At 38.2% G+C, this 17,684-nt stretch overlaps 1 protein-coding gene across 1 annotated transcript in view; it reads left to right on the top strand.

Annotated features, from left to right (window-relative positions):
* dnah6 (dynein, axonemal, heavy chain 6) overlaps positions 1-17,684 on the top strand; it is a 77,523-nt gene that overhangs the window by 48,530 nt on the left and 11,309 nt on the right. Inside the window, exons 62-77 of the mRNA XM_065954021.1 lie at positions 302-427; positions 575-739; positions 2,470-2,537; positions 2,712-2,892; positions 3,107-3,286; positions 3,452-3,685; positions 5,913-6,048; positions 6,285-6,451; positions 6,678-6,868; positions 6,958-7,118; positions 9,809-9,897; positions 11,166-11,312; positions 11,490-11,628; positions 14,705-14,824; positions 14,941-15,062; positions 15,695-15,824. Coding sequence (XP_065810093.1) covers positions 302-427; positions 575-739; positions 2,470-2,537; positions 2,712-2,892; positions 3,107-3,286; positions 3,452-3,685; positions 5,913-6,048; positions 6,285-6,451; positions 6,678-6,868; positions 6,958-7,118; positions 9,809-9,897; positions 11,166-11,312; positions 11,490-11,628; positions 14,705-14,824; positions 14,941-15,062; positions 15,695-15,824 — 2,356 coding nt within the window. The remainder of the gene's footprint in view (positions 1-301; positions 428-574; positions 740-2,469; positions 2,538-2,711; positions 2,893-3,106; positions 3,287-3,451; positions 3,686-5,912; positions 6,049-6,284; positions 6,452-6,677; positions 6,869-6,957; positions 7,119-9,808; positions 9,898-11,165; positions 11,313-11,489; positions 11,629-14,704; positions 14,825-14,940; positions 15,063-15,694; positions 15,825-17,684) is intronic.

The raw sequence follows: 17,684 nt of genomic DNA, 5'->3' as shown, positions 1-17,684 counted from the left end.
TTATTTTTGCTATCATTTTGTTGTTTTAAAAAAAAAAAAAATGTATTTGGTTATAACACCCATTTAAGTTTAATGACAGTTGGTGATATTGTTGGCAATGGGTAGATTTTCTGTTTTGGGGAATTATTTATTTCATGAATTAGTAAGAAAAGCACTTGCCACAGTGTACCCTTACACAGCGGGCAGTAAGGGAATGCTAAGTATTCTAACTTTGTTACATCAAGTGCTAACAGTTATTCCCTTTCTCGTATTCAAGATATATAAATAATCCAGCTCCTTATCAAATGTCCATAACCCACAGGCAAACCGATGGATCCGTTCCAGAGAGGCCAGGCATGGTCTTAAGGTGATTAAGCTGACAGACCAAAGCTTTCTCCGAACACTAGAAAATGCAATAAGAATGGGCACACCTGTACTGTTAGAGGAGGTAGGAACACAGTGAAAAAAGGTTTTGACACAAACAAGGTTTTTTAATTGGAAAATATTTTTACCCTGATCTTACTATTCAAGCTTTATTGTGTAATCCTATTTGTGTATGTTCACATTCCTGCATTCTTGCACCATGTGTGTATAGTTAAAGGAGACTCTAGATCCAGCTCTGGAGCCCATCCTGCTGAAACAGACATTCGTAGCTGGTGGACGGACTCTGATAAGACTTGGAGATTCAGATATTGACTATGACAAAAACTTCAGGTTCTATATGACCACTAAGATGGCGAACCCACACTACTTACCAGAGGTGAGGACAGCACACACACTTTTAAAACATTTTAATGTTTTTTTTTCATTTGGGTAAGACAAACAACAACACACCTCTGCATACCTCCACTCCAAACAAATAATATCAAGAGATGTAGTCACTTGCAAGCTTGCTGACTTTATACGAGCAAAGGTGAACAGCAACAGCATGTTAATTCAAGTGGTTTTTTTTGTATTAATTTAAAACAGCAGTTACTTGGAAAAAATAAATCTTTACAGTTCTACATAATTACGATTCATTTAGCAGACACTTTTATCCAAAGCGACGTACATCAGAGAGTAAGTACAACACAAGCAAGGATCTAGAAAGGAGGAAACAGTGTCAGTAAGTGCAAACAAACAGCATTAAGTCAGATCGGACACAGGTGCTGGCAGGCAATGCACATAGGCAAAGCACAACATTGTCAGCTGTACTTGAGAGTTCTTATCAGCATTAAAACCATCCTTAAAATCGCCATGGTTTTTATCAATTCAAAGGCACACGGGGGGAGGGGGGCATTCAAAGGCACACAGAGCAGTAAATTAACAACAGTGCAGGTAGACGAAACATTTTAACCTAAATATAAAGTGTCAATTTAAATACAACTTAAAGCTTAAACTTAACTTAAAATACAAAATATGAAAAAGAGTAGATATAAGTGGACATTGATCAGACTAACAGATGTAAACAGAACTATGTGCAGTAGTGACCAGATATATACAGAACTATGTGCAGTAAACGAGAAATAATATAAATATATATATATATACAGAGCTATGTGCAAGTAGGCAAATACTAAATAATAAGTTATAAGGTGCATGGCGAATAGTGGAACAACAGAACTAATACATACAATATAACTATAAACGTAAATACTGAAATGAATAAAGTGACTGTAGTGCAATGATGGATAAGAAACAACAGGAATAAAGTAACCCGAACTGTATGAATGCTGATATAAAATGGATAGAATAGAATAAAGTGATGTAGTGCAGAGGCCGTTAAGGTGCATGGCAAATAGAAAAGGAGGTAGATACAGCAAAGTTCACAGCTTAGAAGTCTGGTGAGAGGTGTTGGTGTCTGTTGGGAGGGGGGGTTAAGAGTTGAGAAGCTGGACAGCCCTGGGAACAAAGGTTGCTCTTCTCCTCTCTCCGTCATCATCACTATCGTTGTCATCATCAAGATCATTAAGTGTGTAGGCATTCACGAAAGAGCTGGGTCTTTTAAGGGACTCAGATCAAATGGAGTTTGGTAGTTGTATATGGAGAGAGAATGGGATCAAGAACTGACCCTTGAGGCAACCCTGTAGATAAATTGTGCGCTTAGGACACTTCTCCCTTCAAAGACTCTAAAAGATCTCCCTGAGAGTTAGGACATGAACCAGCAGAGGGCAGACCCTGAGAGTCCAAGTTCAGAGACAAGGATAGGAGGATTTTATGGTTAACTGTGTCAAAGGCAGCAGACAGGTCTAGCAGCTATAGAACTGTGGACTGACCCGCATCTCTAGCTAAACATAGCAATTGTCTATAAAGCCTATTTGTTGAATATCAGCCGTTTTAAAAATGCATCAAATTTTAAAAACATTGCAGTATTCGTTTTCCATTTAAATAACATTTATTTCACATGTAGAAGTGTAGCAGAGTCAATGAATGTTGAAGGGAATACATTTTTCATCTGTATGTGTGTTCATATGTGTATGTTTGTCTCTGAATTTCCATTTTCTATTTCAGGTATGTATCAAAGTTACAATTATTAACTTCACTGTGACCAAATCTGGCTTAGAGGACCAACTTCTAAGGTAAATAAATGCACTGTAACACGAATATGAATATACTATTGACCCACCTTTCCTACCTGTACATTGACAATAATCTCTGGCAGTTTAGCGACTGATATTTGCTTTTTATTTATTTTATGTTCCCAACCCTCTTTAAAAACATAATCTTCCTCTAACCCCTCTTCATCTCTTTAGTGATGTAGTGCGTCTGGAGAGTCCACATCTTGAGGAACAGAGGAATGAGCTTGTGGTGTGCATAAATGCTGACCGAAACCAGCTCAAATATATTGAAGACCGCATCCTTAAGCTTCTCTTCAATTCTGAGGGAAATATACTTGACAATGAAGAGCTAGTTCAGACACTACAGGAGTCAAAGGTAAATCCAAGATAATGCAAATTATATATAATACTTATAAATGTTTTGTTCCATGTTGATGGTGAATTAGACATTATCTGTCATCATCTATATGGATCATGACAACCTGTGTTTGGAATTGTCCTTATATGTTTTTTTTTCTCTGCTACATATCCTGTTTTTTATTTATTTACCTCATTTAATTATCATTCTCTACTTGTTTCAAACATTGCAGTTGACATCAGAGACTATAAAAAATCGTCTTGAGAAGGCAGAGGCCACTGAGCTAATGATCAACACTGCAAGGGAACGCTACAGACCTGTGGCCACCCGAGGCTCAGTCTTGTACTTTGTCATTGCCAGTCTTTCTGAGATTGATCCAATGTACCAATTCTCCCTTAAATACTTCAAACAGGTGATAGAGTGGAACCTGACATACAGTATATTATAGAGATTATCTCCATTGTTTTCTTTTTTACTCATGTTAAATCAATATATGGAGATTGTATCTTTTGTTTATATCTTTTTTTCCTTCCTGTTTTGTCAATCATTTTCTGTCGGTTTTTCCTTCCACACTCAGCTCTTCAACTCTACCATTGAAACGTCTGAGAAGAGCAGTATATTAGAGGAGCGCCTCATAATCCTGCTGGATCAGATCCTGCTTAATTCATACATTAATGTGTCCCGTGGCCTCTTTGAACAGCACAAGCTTATCTACAGCTTTATGTTGTGTATAGAGGTCATGAGGCAGCGTGGCGAGATCTCTGATGCTGAATGGCAGCACTTCCTGAGAGGACCTCCATCTTTTGAAAAGGTAAAAATGCAAATTCTTCAAGCTGGTAATTGTAACTGACAAGATAAAGGGGAATAACATTTTCTACTTGCATTTCAAAACAAAATGCATCTTTTTATAAATAATTTGATATGAAAGCGTTAGAGTGTGTATTCAATATATTAAAGGAGGATGTATTTTTCTGGCAAAATAAAGTGGAATTTAAGTCATGACTACTGGAAATTCTGCGAGTGACGCCATTTATAAATACCAGGTCTTAAATATTATCACTCTAACAGAGCTGCTGAATATAATGCTTTTATGGAATCAGGGATGCATTCACAAATTTCAGGTGCTTTCCAAATTTTTTGTTCAGTGATATGTCGTTCTTCTGACCATGCTGCCACGGAATTACACATGAATTAAGAAGTCATGGTGCACGCCAGAAAACAGGGCTCCCCAAACGCCACTGTTTAATTCGAAGCCTGCTGTACAGAATAATAATGATAATAATAATAAAGTTTATTTATATAGAGCTTTTCGCAGACAAAGGCAACAAAGTGCTTCACATCAACAAAAAACAACAACAGCATACATACAATGAAATAATAAAAAATAAAAAAATTAGTACGTCATGGATGACATCATAAAATCCTGCTATAACCAGGAACAATGATTGGCACAATAAAACATAGATGAGTTGGTAAACTTTGGTGGACCTGATGACCCATAGGCCTGTCTAAACATTAACGTTTTTAATTGTTTTTAAAAGACTCAACAGAGTCAGAAAGACGTAGGGAGATGGGTAGAGAATTCCAGAGGATTGGTGCTATGGACTGAAACGCACGATCCCCACGAGTCTTAAAATGTGTCTGCAGGACAGACAGCAGGTGTAGGGTGTTTGACCTTAGTGAACGGTTGGGTGAATACGGGTGAATGAGTTCTGACAGATAACCTGGGACCTGACCGTGAATGAGAATTTTAAACTTAATACTATATGCCACAGGCAGCCAGTGCAGTGTTTTCAGTATCGGAGCGATGTGAGACCATTTGTTTGACCTGGTGAGTAATCGAGCAGCAGCAGCATTCTGGATTGACTGGAGATGGTTTAGGGCAGACATGCGAAATGAGGTGAAAAGAGCATTACAATAATCAATACGAGATGAGACAAAGGTGTGCAAAATCATCTCAAGTTCTGTGAAAGACACTAATGTTCTCAGCTTACTGATATTTCTTAAGTGAAAAAAGCACAATTTAGAATCTAGCTTTACCAAAAAATTAAACAGTCAAATCGTCATAAAAATGCCACTATTTTAAATTTTATAATTCAGAGAAGTAAAGACAGCAAGGAGATTTCAGTAAACTATATTTTGTTCGTAGACAAATCAGTAGTTTTAACTGCTTTTTTGTAAAGTCAAATATTTATGTTTTGGTAAATCTGATATTGAAAGGCATAAAGAGGGTCTGCAATTTACAATTTTCATTGTTTTTTTGACTGAACTGCAACATAAATTGGCCATTCAAGAAAGACAAAATTAGTCTCCTATCCAAGGTGGTCAGGATTTAAAAGTAAGTAAATGAGTTGTGTATTTATTTACATATATTAGATTCTATTCTGTTTTATTGATTCATATAAAATCGTATTCTATTTTATTCTCTGGATTAGCTTGTAGTGTTGTATTATCTTTTTGTTTTATTTTATTTTATTTTTATGGATACGTTTTCCATTTTTTATTTATATATTTTATTGAATTACCTTTGAGTGTTTTATTATTTTATTTTGTGTGGATTGTCTTCAACTGTTTTATTATGTTATTTATTTCCTCAATTTTATCATTGTTATTTATTTTCAATCTTAAGTTTTTTTTTATACATTTATTTTTTAATGCCTTTACCATAGAGACAGGACAGTGGGCAGTGTCAGACATCAGGGAGAGAGATTGGGGAATTACACTCAAACCCAGGCTGCCCACCTCAAGAGCTACAGCCTCTGTACATGGGGCATGCTAACTAACTGCTAGACCAGCAGCACCCCTTGAATTTTCATTTTTTAACCTTACAAGCTCATTAAGCATTCATGATAGTGTTTTCTGAGTTTCTCAGTATCCGTTTTTATCAAGCTCGTAATACCCTTGTGAATGGATTGTGGGGTTGGTGGTCAAATTAATTAATTCATTCATCTTATCTTACTCAGGTCTGCCTGTCAACATATTCCAATCTCCTCTTCTTCTGTAATAATTTCCTTCTTTTCATTTTCTCATCCCCCCAGGTGTATGCAGAACAGCCAGATGTGCCATGGCTAAGTGATTTTCAATGGAAGACTTGTTGTGAGCTGGAAGACACATTGCCCTGCTTCAAGGACATCTCCAAGGAAATCACCAGAGTCAATCTCCAGATAGAGCTAGGTAACCCAAAATCGTTGTTATACTGAATGATTAAGCAAGAATCAGCATATTGAGTGAATAATAACAGTTTTTTATGAATACTTTAATGAAACACCTTTTAACAAAATATTTTTTCAACTGTCGAATAATTTAGTCGAACCATTCCTCTCCCTCCATAGACACAAATCACATACAGTATACACTACTAAGCAGTGGTATTTGAACATTTTTGTGTTATTAAATCAACTCTCCTTTAGGACGGTTTCAGGCATCTATTAACCCGAAGAACTGGGATGGCTATGTGTCAGATTTGCTTCCTCTTGGGGAGTCCAAAGGAGGGGAGCAAGATATCAGGGGCGACTGGAATCAGAGATTGGGGTCCTTCCAGAAGCTTGTCCTCATCAAGAGCTTCATGGAAGAGAAGGTAAGCCCTGATGAAGTCAATTAAACAATATTCTTAACATCATTTTGTTATTGCATCTGTCATTTTTTAGGTCTACATTTTCAAAAGCACCTTTTACACAACCCCTGAACTTGTCTGTACATTACCCAGAGAAGCTGTGTGTGAAAATACAAGCACCAGTGTCCACAGTGCTGACAAAGTTTGAGTTGAAAGCTTTTACATCACCCCAACCCCTCTTTTTGTCCAGGTGGTGTTTGCAGCAACAGAGTTTGTGATTGTCAGCTTGGGGAAGCAGTTTGTGGAAAACCCTCCAGTTGACCTGGCGAGTCTGTACAACGATATGTCCCCCTCCACACCACTGGTTTTCATTCTTAGCACAGGCTCTGATCCAATGGGTGCCTTCCAGCGCTTCGCTAAAGATAGAGGTTATCTTGACAGGTAAAACAAAGACCAACATGACAGATAAGCTTTCTAAGAGTTGTTAACACATGATCATTCCGGTATTTTAATCTATCCTTGTCTCTCAGGGTGGATTCCATCTCATTGGGTCAAGGCCAGGGGCCAATAGCAGAGAAGTTGGTCCTTGAAGCCCTGAATAGTGGTAACTGGGTCTTTCTGCAGAACTGTCATCTGGCTGTCTCCTGGATGTTAGCCATGGAGGAGCTCATCAAGACCTTCACTGAGCTTGGTATTATCTCACTACAACAGCAAAGAAACAGTGCAGTTCTCAATTGATTGATAAGGGCAGAGCCTTTTGACTCCTTAGACCCCTTTTGATATTGGGCTGCCGACACATTTAGAAGTACATTTTGTTCTACTGTTTTTCCCAGGAATAAGAATATCAACCTCCAAAAATACTCAGTGCCTACTTTAAACAACTGTGATTGCTTAAAGCAGGAAGGAACTTTACATTTGTGCGTTTGGCATGCGTTTGGAGTGCGTGTGTGCCTGTCAATCTGTCTGTATGTGTGCGCGTGCCTGCGTGTGTATGTGTGTGTTCAGGAGGATATGATGTTTGAGGGCTTATACATTGGAACATCTGCATTCCTTTGTATTAGCCCCAGATTGGTGGTCATCTGAAAATTGTATATTTAATAGGTGAACAGAGCAGGTGAGCAAACACATCACTGGAGTGCTCCAGTGCTGGTTAATGTATTGAATAGTATACCTGGCTGCAAGGTGTTCAGTACAGAGCTGAAATCTACAAATAATAGTCTAGAGTAGGCCTTGGGAATGGAAGCATATCAGAGACATCACTTTTTGAAATTTTACAGCCACTACTAAACACAACTGAATTCATAGCATTGAAATATTTTACTTTGAAAACTATGTATTTTAATGTTTTTTGATCTGAATTCACCTCTTAAACAATCTGTCAAATTCAATCTGTCAAATTCAATTGGTCAAATTCAGATCCCAAAATGTTATTTAAAAAAATTCACAAAGCAAAATCCTGGCTACCCATGACCAGATAGGCATTCGAGCCTGAATGCATTCAGATTAAACATCCAGGAATCCAAGGAATAGCGATCGATTCTAGATCAAGTCAAACCAACATCCAGCCAATTACAATACGCTTCATTGGTCATGTGACAATTATTGGTTGGCTAACATGTAGCAGCCCACCCTACCTTAGATAACAGAGCATGCGTGATCAGACACACATCCACTGTGTATCTTACTAGTAATATACTATGATAGTAACAGTGTTTCCCACAGAATGACAAGATACCTGGGCGGTTGAGTTTGCGGGGGAATCGACAATCTTTTTTTTTCTCTTATCTTAGGGTATGTTTTAATATTAAGTTTGTATTTATATCAAATGTGTTTTCCCCTCTAAATCAATTTAGTTTTTGCAACAAGCAACTTAAATCTTCTCAATTTATCCAAGCACGGGCATAAACACAAACTCAAGGACTACACCTTGTGTTTTGAAAGGTTCCACTCGATATTCCCATTATTTTATAGGAGTTCAGAATAGCAACAACAGCAAGCAGCTGTACATTAAGGGGCTGACATTAAGTTAAATTTGCCAGTGGCCCTCTGGGCCACTAGTTTTCAAAGATCACTGGCCCAACCATTGTAACCGCTGGCCCAGGACATTATTTTTGATTTGAAAAATAACAGTCACCAATTTACTCTTGAACCATTCTGATGCAAGATTAAATTACAACTTTTATTTAATTGAGCTCTAATTATATAAAATATTTTGTATTTTTCTTATAACTATGTGCTCCTGTTTATTCACCATGCTGGTAACTGTAAGAGTCTACTTAATCTGATATTAATATGAAGCTGTGATAGAACTGGAATTGTTATGATCACCTTTCTCTCCTTCTTTCTTCTCTGTGAGAAACTCTTAGAATCCTTAGATCTTTACTTTAGGAGCTCTCTTAAGGGCTAAGATGCTTTGTGAATAACTTTTATCTTTACCAGGATCTAGTCTTTAACTTGTTAATAATTGGTAATCAGGGGAAATTTAGCTGCAGCATATTCCAGCTCCTCCAGCAGTCTGTCACTGTGGCTGAAGCTTTTCTCCCTTCTGTTTTCGTCATGCCCTGCTGTCACTCTCGAATCTTTAGGTGATTTTTTTCCTTTGAATACTGATTTTAGCTCGGCTTCATGATTGCATAAGTCATTTCTGAGGGGGACCATAATTACCAATGTGATGTGCCATAAAGAGAAGGAGAGGAGTAAAAGCCATTTCCATGCAATTATAAGCCTATTAGCTCTTGAGGCATTTGGTAGCATGCAAGGCTTACTCCACCGTTGAACCACAGCTGCCAGATGTCATAATATTCTCAGCTAACATAGATAGACTACCTGAAAAATCCTCGACCTTCTGATTGAGAGACGACAACTCTTCCAACTGAGCCACAGCTGCCCCACCTAAAATACTCCAATGTGCACACGACTTGACTTGATTCATCTTCAAAGGACACAAATGACAAAATTTACATTTTGTTGTTGATTGTTTTTTACCCATTAATTCTTATCTGGGAAAACTCCTTTAAGAGGACATATTATACCCCTTTTCCCCTTTTAAAACAGTCTCCTGTGGAGATACCAGGGGAGGGGAGTTTTTTTTTTTTTTTTTTTTTTTTTTAACCAGAGTCCCACTTGTGATGTCACAAGGAGAGCACATTTGAAATGAAGCACTTTTTTCTATGTTGTAAGACTTATTCAGACCGCAAACAATGTACTGGATGGGTTTATTTCACATTTTGTGGGTCGGTAGAGACTCAGGTTACCCAAATATACGTTCAAAAACACTGTAAAAGTTGATTTTTCATAATATGTCCCCTTTGAATCAACGTTTTCTTGCACTTTTTGCTTTTGTGGAGGCTTTGAGTAATGTTCCTTTTTGTTCTTCTGTAGACACATCAATCCATGGGGATTTTCGTTTGTTTCTTAGTTCCATGCCTACGAAAGTATTTCCAGTCACAGTGCTCCAAAACTCTGTAAAGGTAAGGACATGTGCACATAGACACATATATAACAAAGTATATGAGTAAGACTACCGGTAATTGCAAGTCTGATATAGCTTTTCAAAGCCTAAAATGCCCTGAGTGAATGCACTCATTGAATGTGCTGATATTTTTTGTCAATGGTGAACTGAAAGAATCAATTTGCAACTTATGAAGGAGAATGTGAGCATAGCTTACTCTGGAGACATTGAATAGCCACTCACAACCTGAGGTACTGAGAGTTGCTGAACGCTGTGTACAAAAATCTAACTTACTTGGCACTCAGGATGCATGTGATATGACTTGCATCCAGTAAGTTTTTCCATGTAAATCTGTTCCATCTGTTTTATCTGTGGTGAGATCATAAATAGACATGGACGAAGCCTGAGTGACGTCAACCATTGGCTACTGAAGGAGGCTTTTGGAGTCCGTCTACACGGCCGCCATGCTGGAAATGCTGTCTCTATCTTACTTTCAGTCAACCTAACAACAGTCATAATGCCTGAGCTCAAGTGGATCTTAAAGGGCCTTTCAGATAGGACTCGGTGGTCCCTGAGAGCCGCTGTCAAGCCTGTTTCCAAACTTTTTTTGAGGAGTTTATGTCTATAGACCTTAAATTCATTATCCAGCTTCTAAGGTTAGCAGTACAACATATCTTAAGGAAGAATTCACAAGTTTCCATGTGAGAGAATTGCTGTAGTGCTGCGGGTAATGACTATAGTAAATGGTAAATGGACTTGAGCTTATTTACAGTAGAGCTTTCCTTGTCTTCTGTTCTGACTACTCAAAGGGCTACTCACACCTACTTATTAACGACCTATCACACACTGAGGGCAGAGACTGACCATCACAAGCAACTAATGCCATTCATACACATTCATATGCTGCCAACGAAGCAGCCAGAGCAACTAGGGGTTAAATGTCTTGCCTAAGGACACATTGGGCATGTGGTTGCAGGAGGTGGGGGGATTGAACCACCCCACAATCCGATGGAGAGTCGTCCAACTCAATTACTGATCTACAGTGGTAGAGTTGGTCGACTGCCGCCTATTTATTTTGCTCTGATAAATATTTCAAATGACAATAAGACCACTAATAGAGCTGAGATAAATCACTTTTAAAACTGATGTTAACTGACTGCCTTAATGTAAAGTAGGACCATGGCTACAGGGCTATCCAATGATTTTAGTAGCCAGAGCCAAACTCATTATATTGTCTCACTATCAGTCATCATGCCATGTGTGCCTCTGTGTTGTTGCTGCCGACAGGTGACTAATGAGCCCCCTAAAGGCCTGCGTGCCAATATGAGACGTGCCTTCACTGAGATCTCCAGCAGTTTCTTTGAAGACCACATCCTGGGAAGCCAGTGGAGGAAGATTGTCTTTGGAATTTGCTTTTTTCATGCAATCATCCAGGTTAAATATTGTGGTTTAAAACTTCAAATAAGACTAGTCATTACTGCTTTGATGCCTAAACATGCTTGCCCTCTGGCTTTCTTCTTGCTTTTTTTGTGTTTGCCTTGCTTGCAGGGCCATGTGACTGTTATTCTATGCATATTTTATGTACGTATATTTGACTTGCGTGTGTCCAAGGAGCGGAAAAAGTTTGGTCCTCTGGGCTGGAACATCGGCTATGAGTTTACTGACAGTGACAGGGAGTGTGCTTTGCTAAACCTCAACCTCTACTGCAAAGACGGCACCATCCCTTGGGATGCTCTCATCTTCATAACAGGTAGGGAAGTCTACACACAAAGATAAGTGTTTATGCTTGCATGAAGGTTTATCTAAATTCTTATCCTTGTAAATGCAGGACTTCATAGCTGGGTATAGAATACATGACCACAAGGTCAAAAACAGTTGATAATCTTAACCAATTTACTGACCATTCCTCAACAAAAACCTAAAAATCATTAAATCATGTCTCTAACATAACCAGGAGGAAAATCATATAGGACAATCATATACAATAGAAAAGGCTTCTCCTCAATACACCAAGCAGAACTGATGTAAGCAGAGTAAAGACCTATTTGCATGGGATAAGTATTACTCGAGGAACTCTGGTAATTTTGGAATGACCTGCACAAAGTCAGTGTCGGTGTATACACACTGGATAATCAAAAAATGAAATTTACTCAAGTTTTCTGACATTGAAACCATTAATGTGCTGCATGACATCCTCCCTGTAGTGAACGTCCTGTTTTGCAGGCAACAATGCCTTAATGTACACATGCTATGAATTGTTCCTTACTAAATGCTTGCCACACACCATGTCATTGTGTCAATTACTCTTGGACATCGGTTTCTACTGACTGATTTTAGTTTGCGCTTTCAGCAAATGGGTCCCCATACTGTGTAAGGAGATGTGAATTTGCACCCAAAGTGCTGTCAAAAGTTTTTATTAACAAACTAAAGACTTTTAACTTTGACTGTAGCAAACTTTTTCACACACACACCAAGAATGAACAATGCCTTATCCCCATAAGCCACAGCTAAAAAGCTTAAAAAAATTAACCGACTCATTGCACTCACTTCACTAATGAACCAGGTAAATTTGATGCAGGATGCCAAACTCTAATTTTCAGAACACAACTAGTCTGTGAACGCACACAACTTCCTCAGAACTGACTTGCCGGGCAAGAGGCACATTTAAAGGCTGCATCAATGGCCGAAATTTCAAAATGCCTATTCCTGCCAGGGAACACAGTCCCCACCCAGAGTTGGTCCCGGAAATAAGAAAGGCAAAATAAAAAAGGAGTGCCCGAAAAGATGGCATGAAACAACCAAACTGGACACTCCCCTAACTAGACCGAGGAAGCTTTTACACTAAAGACTAGACAGAAAGAATCCAAAACAACTACTTACACTATAAAAAAAACAACTCAGCCTATACAAAAATTCCCAATCTCATTTTGGATCCCGGACGAGCCCCCAAATTGTTACCTTCCCTGAGATAGGTAGGGAATGAAGAGTAACAATAAAACAAAACCCAGGGAAAAGAAGGAGGCCTAAATATAAGTAAAGTTTAAAAGTTTTTATTAACAATCCAAAGAAAATTTTCAACAAAAAACAAGACAAACAAAATAGAAGCCAATCTAATTTAAAAAAAGAGACAAAACAAACAAACAAAATACAATGGGCCTCATTCACTAATATATGCGTAGAAATGTTCTTACTCCTTGCATAAAATAAGTGCATATTGCAAAATCACCATCAGATTCATGACACAAGCATACAAGCCAATTTTGTTCTCACCACCTTGCGTATGTTAGTGAATCAGAATCATTCTGAATTGACAGGCAGGTGCCCGCAACCTGCAATCAGAATACTACCACGCCTCCATCTCTCAATAAGGACATCCGATGGTTGTATCAGGACGAGAGCAGTGAGGTCGAGACGATTAGAAGTTGCAAGAAATGGCCCCAAAGGGCAAAAAAGAGCAGTGTGTCTGGAGGCTTAAATGCCGTTCCATGGAATTACATAGTTGCAGCAATTCGGTACATGCATTGGCAGTCGGAATCAGCTGATAAGCCCTTCGTCACTCATGTTTTGACTGTCTGATGCGCTCTCTTCTGAAGGCACAAGGCTGAATCTTTACACTTCCGAGGATGTAAATCACAATCATTTACTGTATGTTCCCTGCATGTCCTTAAATAGGCTCCAATTAATCAGCTGGTTTTGGTAACAGATGCAATATGTCATGGCCAATATTAGTGGGAGTGGTCAACGATTAAGTGAAAGTCAAAACTGTTACATTTCAATGTGTACAAAGTCATATAATAAATTCTTAAATTTAAGATTAAAGATTTTAGATTAAAGAAGAATAATAAGGATAAAAAGGCATACATTTAATGGTTATTTAATACATTTAGTCAATGCAATAGTAAATTCACGGTTTTAATTCTTGTCTATGAAATATATATGTTTATATATTTTTACTGATTGTATTTTGTATTTTGAGAAAGCTGGTCAATCATTTGTGCGTACGCATGGTCTGAGGAAGTTCTATTTTTTTTCGCAGAGTAAGAATACATATAAAATATATTGATGAATCTCAGATTTGTGTGGCAAACGTTAGTACGAACGGTTTAAGAAAAGATTTGTGTGTACGCACTGTTTGTGAATGAGGCCCAATGAGAGCAGTAAGGCATCAGTCAAAAACAACTGGGCCTCATTCACAAACACACTCCTTCCACAGAAGGACTTCACTGAAGTTTGCGCGACGTCAAGACACAAACAGGCGAATGACCCACTGGAAACTGGCTGCCTCCTCTCCTGCTCTTTATAGCTCAGCCCCTGATTGATTAATGGCCACAGTTGTGGCTGTGCACTCTGAGGCTGAGAAGCAACACCTAGGGGGCACACAGGAGTGAGAGAGGGGGAGAAAACGTAACACAGAGTACCTCTGGTTTTGCTGAAATATGGTAATTGCATTGCCATAGAATTTTTACTTACCACTACTACAAATTACAGACATGGTTGATTCACTCGATTAAAAGCATAGACCTTCCCCACAATTATTACAAATTACCAGAGGCCTCCAGTAATACTAATCTCTTGTGAATAGGGCTCAAACTTGCCAAGAAGGCACCAACTTCAAAATTTATTTCACATTTCTACTCCATATATGACCTAATGTCAATACAGATTCATGTTTCAACAGGTGAAGTATGCCTTTAAAGTAACCTTGAGTGCTGAAAATGAAGTGCTTCACTTGAAATCAGAGCTGTTTTCCAATCTGTCCTGAACTCAAACTTGCTTTCCCCTGACAATTTTTACTTAACCTTAAGTGTTTTTTGTGTCTCTTCCAGCTGAGATTACATATGGAGGCAGAGTGACAGATGCTTGGGACCAACGCTGCCTCAGGACAATCCTTAAAGGCTTCTTCTCACCTCAAACCCTTATGCCTGGCTATACCTTCTCCCCCTCAGGTATTTTATTAATCTTAGGGTGCATCCACACTATGCAAAGTTGTGCATGCAGAAGTCTGGTTGTCTGTATGTTCATGTTTTTGAGGAATAAGGGTTTATCCACTTGTGTGTTTAAGGTTTCTACTACAACCTAGAGACAGATCAACTTGAAGCATACAAGAAATATATTGAAAGTCTTCCTATCATAGATGACCCTGAAGTTTTTGGCATGCATGAAAATGCCAACTTGGTCTTCCAGGTAAGAACCAAAAATATAATTTCACAAATTATGCCTATCTATCTGTAAGTCTGTGAATTACCACAATAAAAAAATAAAGTGAAAACCTGAAATCATTAAATCTGTGCTTTGCTAGCGTAGTTTGGGTCCACTATTGTTCTTAAGGGAAATGGTCACATTAATCAATACATAGTTGTTGTGAGTGATCACTGGAGATGGTTTTCAATTAGCAGTGCAACCCTCCATCATCATCAAAACACTAAATGATGGAATATGTTGTGGAACAATGGTTTTCATCCATCCAAGATATTCCAGAGACTTGCAGAATCAATGCAAAAAGAGCGCTAAAGCAGCTTTGGTAGCACATGGTTGCCCATCTCCTTAAACTTAGTCACTTTATGTTAATATCACCCCTCAGTATATGACTGGTTTATATATTGTGGATTTTTTAAAATAAATAATTAGACTTTTCATAATCAGCAAATTTTTTTTTTTTCCTCATTTTAATAAGTTAATTCTATCATTAATGGGCATCTTCATGATAAATCTGGAGTTGCTCATTCATCTTATGGGCACTCATGAAAAGAATCAGACTGCAACTGTGAAATACCAAAAAAGGCTCACTTGTCGCTTGTGTTTTATCTGTTTGCCAGCGCCAGGAAACTGTGACTCTAATTAACACCATACTGGATGTCAGTCCTCGCTCATCAGCCTGTCATGGAGCAAAAAGTGATGATGACATTGTCTGCGAGCTTGCGGAATCCATCCTAGCTAAGCTACCTGGTATGTACATAGCTATACATAAATACTCCCCAATAGGATGCATTTAATCAATTTGGACAAATGTAAATTGAAACATCTCACCTTATGGGTTTTATATTATAAAGATGTGGGTAAGGAGGGAACTTAATATTACAACTCACCCCCAATTCACACATACTCGTTGTGCGCCGCGCACTATGCCGTAGTTAGCTGCCACTCTCTTCAATCATTGGCTGTTTTCAAAACCGCATACTATACTATGCGAACAACTGCGAGATCCGCAGTATGCCAAAAATACCAGGATGTCATACTGATTCGGGGAAAATGTACAGTATGCATCAGACCAGACTACTTCGCGTACTGTATCCCACAATGCAAAGTGCCAGGTCAGAGATCAAAATGCCGTAGCGCAGCTGTTTGAACTCGTCGGTGGCAGTGTCTGAATATCTTGCCACATTATGGGCATGAACCAATAACAAATATGACATGTTCATATACTGTGTATTTATATGTTTTACCAACTCAGATTTTCCTGCTTTTTAGACTGTACAGTGAATGTGCCACAGCTGGACAAGAAGCTGCAGTTACAGGGTCCTTGGCTTGCTCTATTACTACATATTATTCACAGCTGAAAGTTAAACCTGAATGTCTGAAAAGTATACTACAATTTTAATAGCATGCCAATCATATTTCAACCCAGGGCATTGTGTATAAATGACAGAATATGAGAGATTGTAGACTTGTTTTATTTTAATTATGTTAATTGCCTCCAGATGGGCTGTTATTTACTTCTGCATTCCAGGACCGGAAACCAGTTTAACCGTGCCAAGCATAGAAGATAGAAAACAGTACTGAGTCCACTCACCAGAAGTAGCTCCAATAAATGTAATTTAATGGACTCTCACGTGTAACGTTTTGGGCCTCTCAAGTTTACAGACCTGTATGGCACATTGCTGTGCTTTTCTGTTTCATTTAAAAAAATTAGCACCTCTATTGTTTTTGTGCTTACGTTTCATTATGTTGATATCTCCTGATGTTTATAGTTCGTGATTTATTATGGTAATCCTCCTGTGACTGCAGGTTTATTCTGCTGGAGACATATACCAATGTAAAATAATTTTTGTTTTCACTTTTGTATTTTGTAATATCTATGCATAGGTCCTGTGGACTTCTATCACTAAATTTTTGCATAGCCTAATTTCTATTTTGCTCCTGGTTTTGTATCACATGACCTGTCAGGTGGCCTCAGGGTTGTATGTGGAGGTGTGTCCATTGACTTGTTCAAGCCCGAAATGTTACACGTGAGAGTCCATTAAATTTCATTTATTGGAGCTACTTCTGGTGTGTGGACTGAATACTTTTTTCTATCAACGATGTATTTAGAGACTGCTCATTTAGGTCTTTTGATTACCTTAAAGAGCAACATAATTTAACTGACATGGGGGATTTCTGGAAGTACTCACAGTTGAGGGGTAGCATAGGATCTGTCTTTGGACTGAAAAGGGAAGAGGAAGAACAAAATAAGCATCAGAATTTTTGAATTCCCCTAGCATCCAACACCCTGCTTCATTGTTTTATAAGAAAATACCCAAAGCAGAATTTGTGGAATCTTAAGATTAATATGGACAAAGGACCTTAATACTTATATTAGGGAAGACTTGTGGCAGGAAATGATTTTAAATGTAGGATGTTAAAATTATACACAGATATTGTTTTATATTTCTGAAATTGTTTAAAATGGGCCTAACTAAAGAAAATACATTTTGGAACTGTAATAGAGAAGTGGGCACATTTCTCCATGCTATATGGTGCTTCCTTTTTCGAAGGTGGTGCTGAATAGTCTTGAAGTCTGGCTTGAAAAAACTCTACCTATGCCTCCGC

This window comes from Labrus bergylta, chromosome 1, assembly GCF_963930695.1.
Source record: "Labrus bergylta chromosome 1, fLabBer1.1, whole genome shotgun sequence".
Lineage (NCBI taxonomy): Eukaryota > Metazoa > Chordata > Actinopteri > Labriformes > Labridae > Labrus > Labrus bergylta.
The sequence above is the reverse complement of the archived record's forward strand: the minus strand, read 5'-3'. Positions and strand labels throughout refer to the sequence as shown.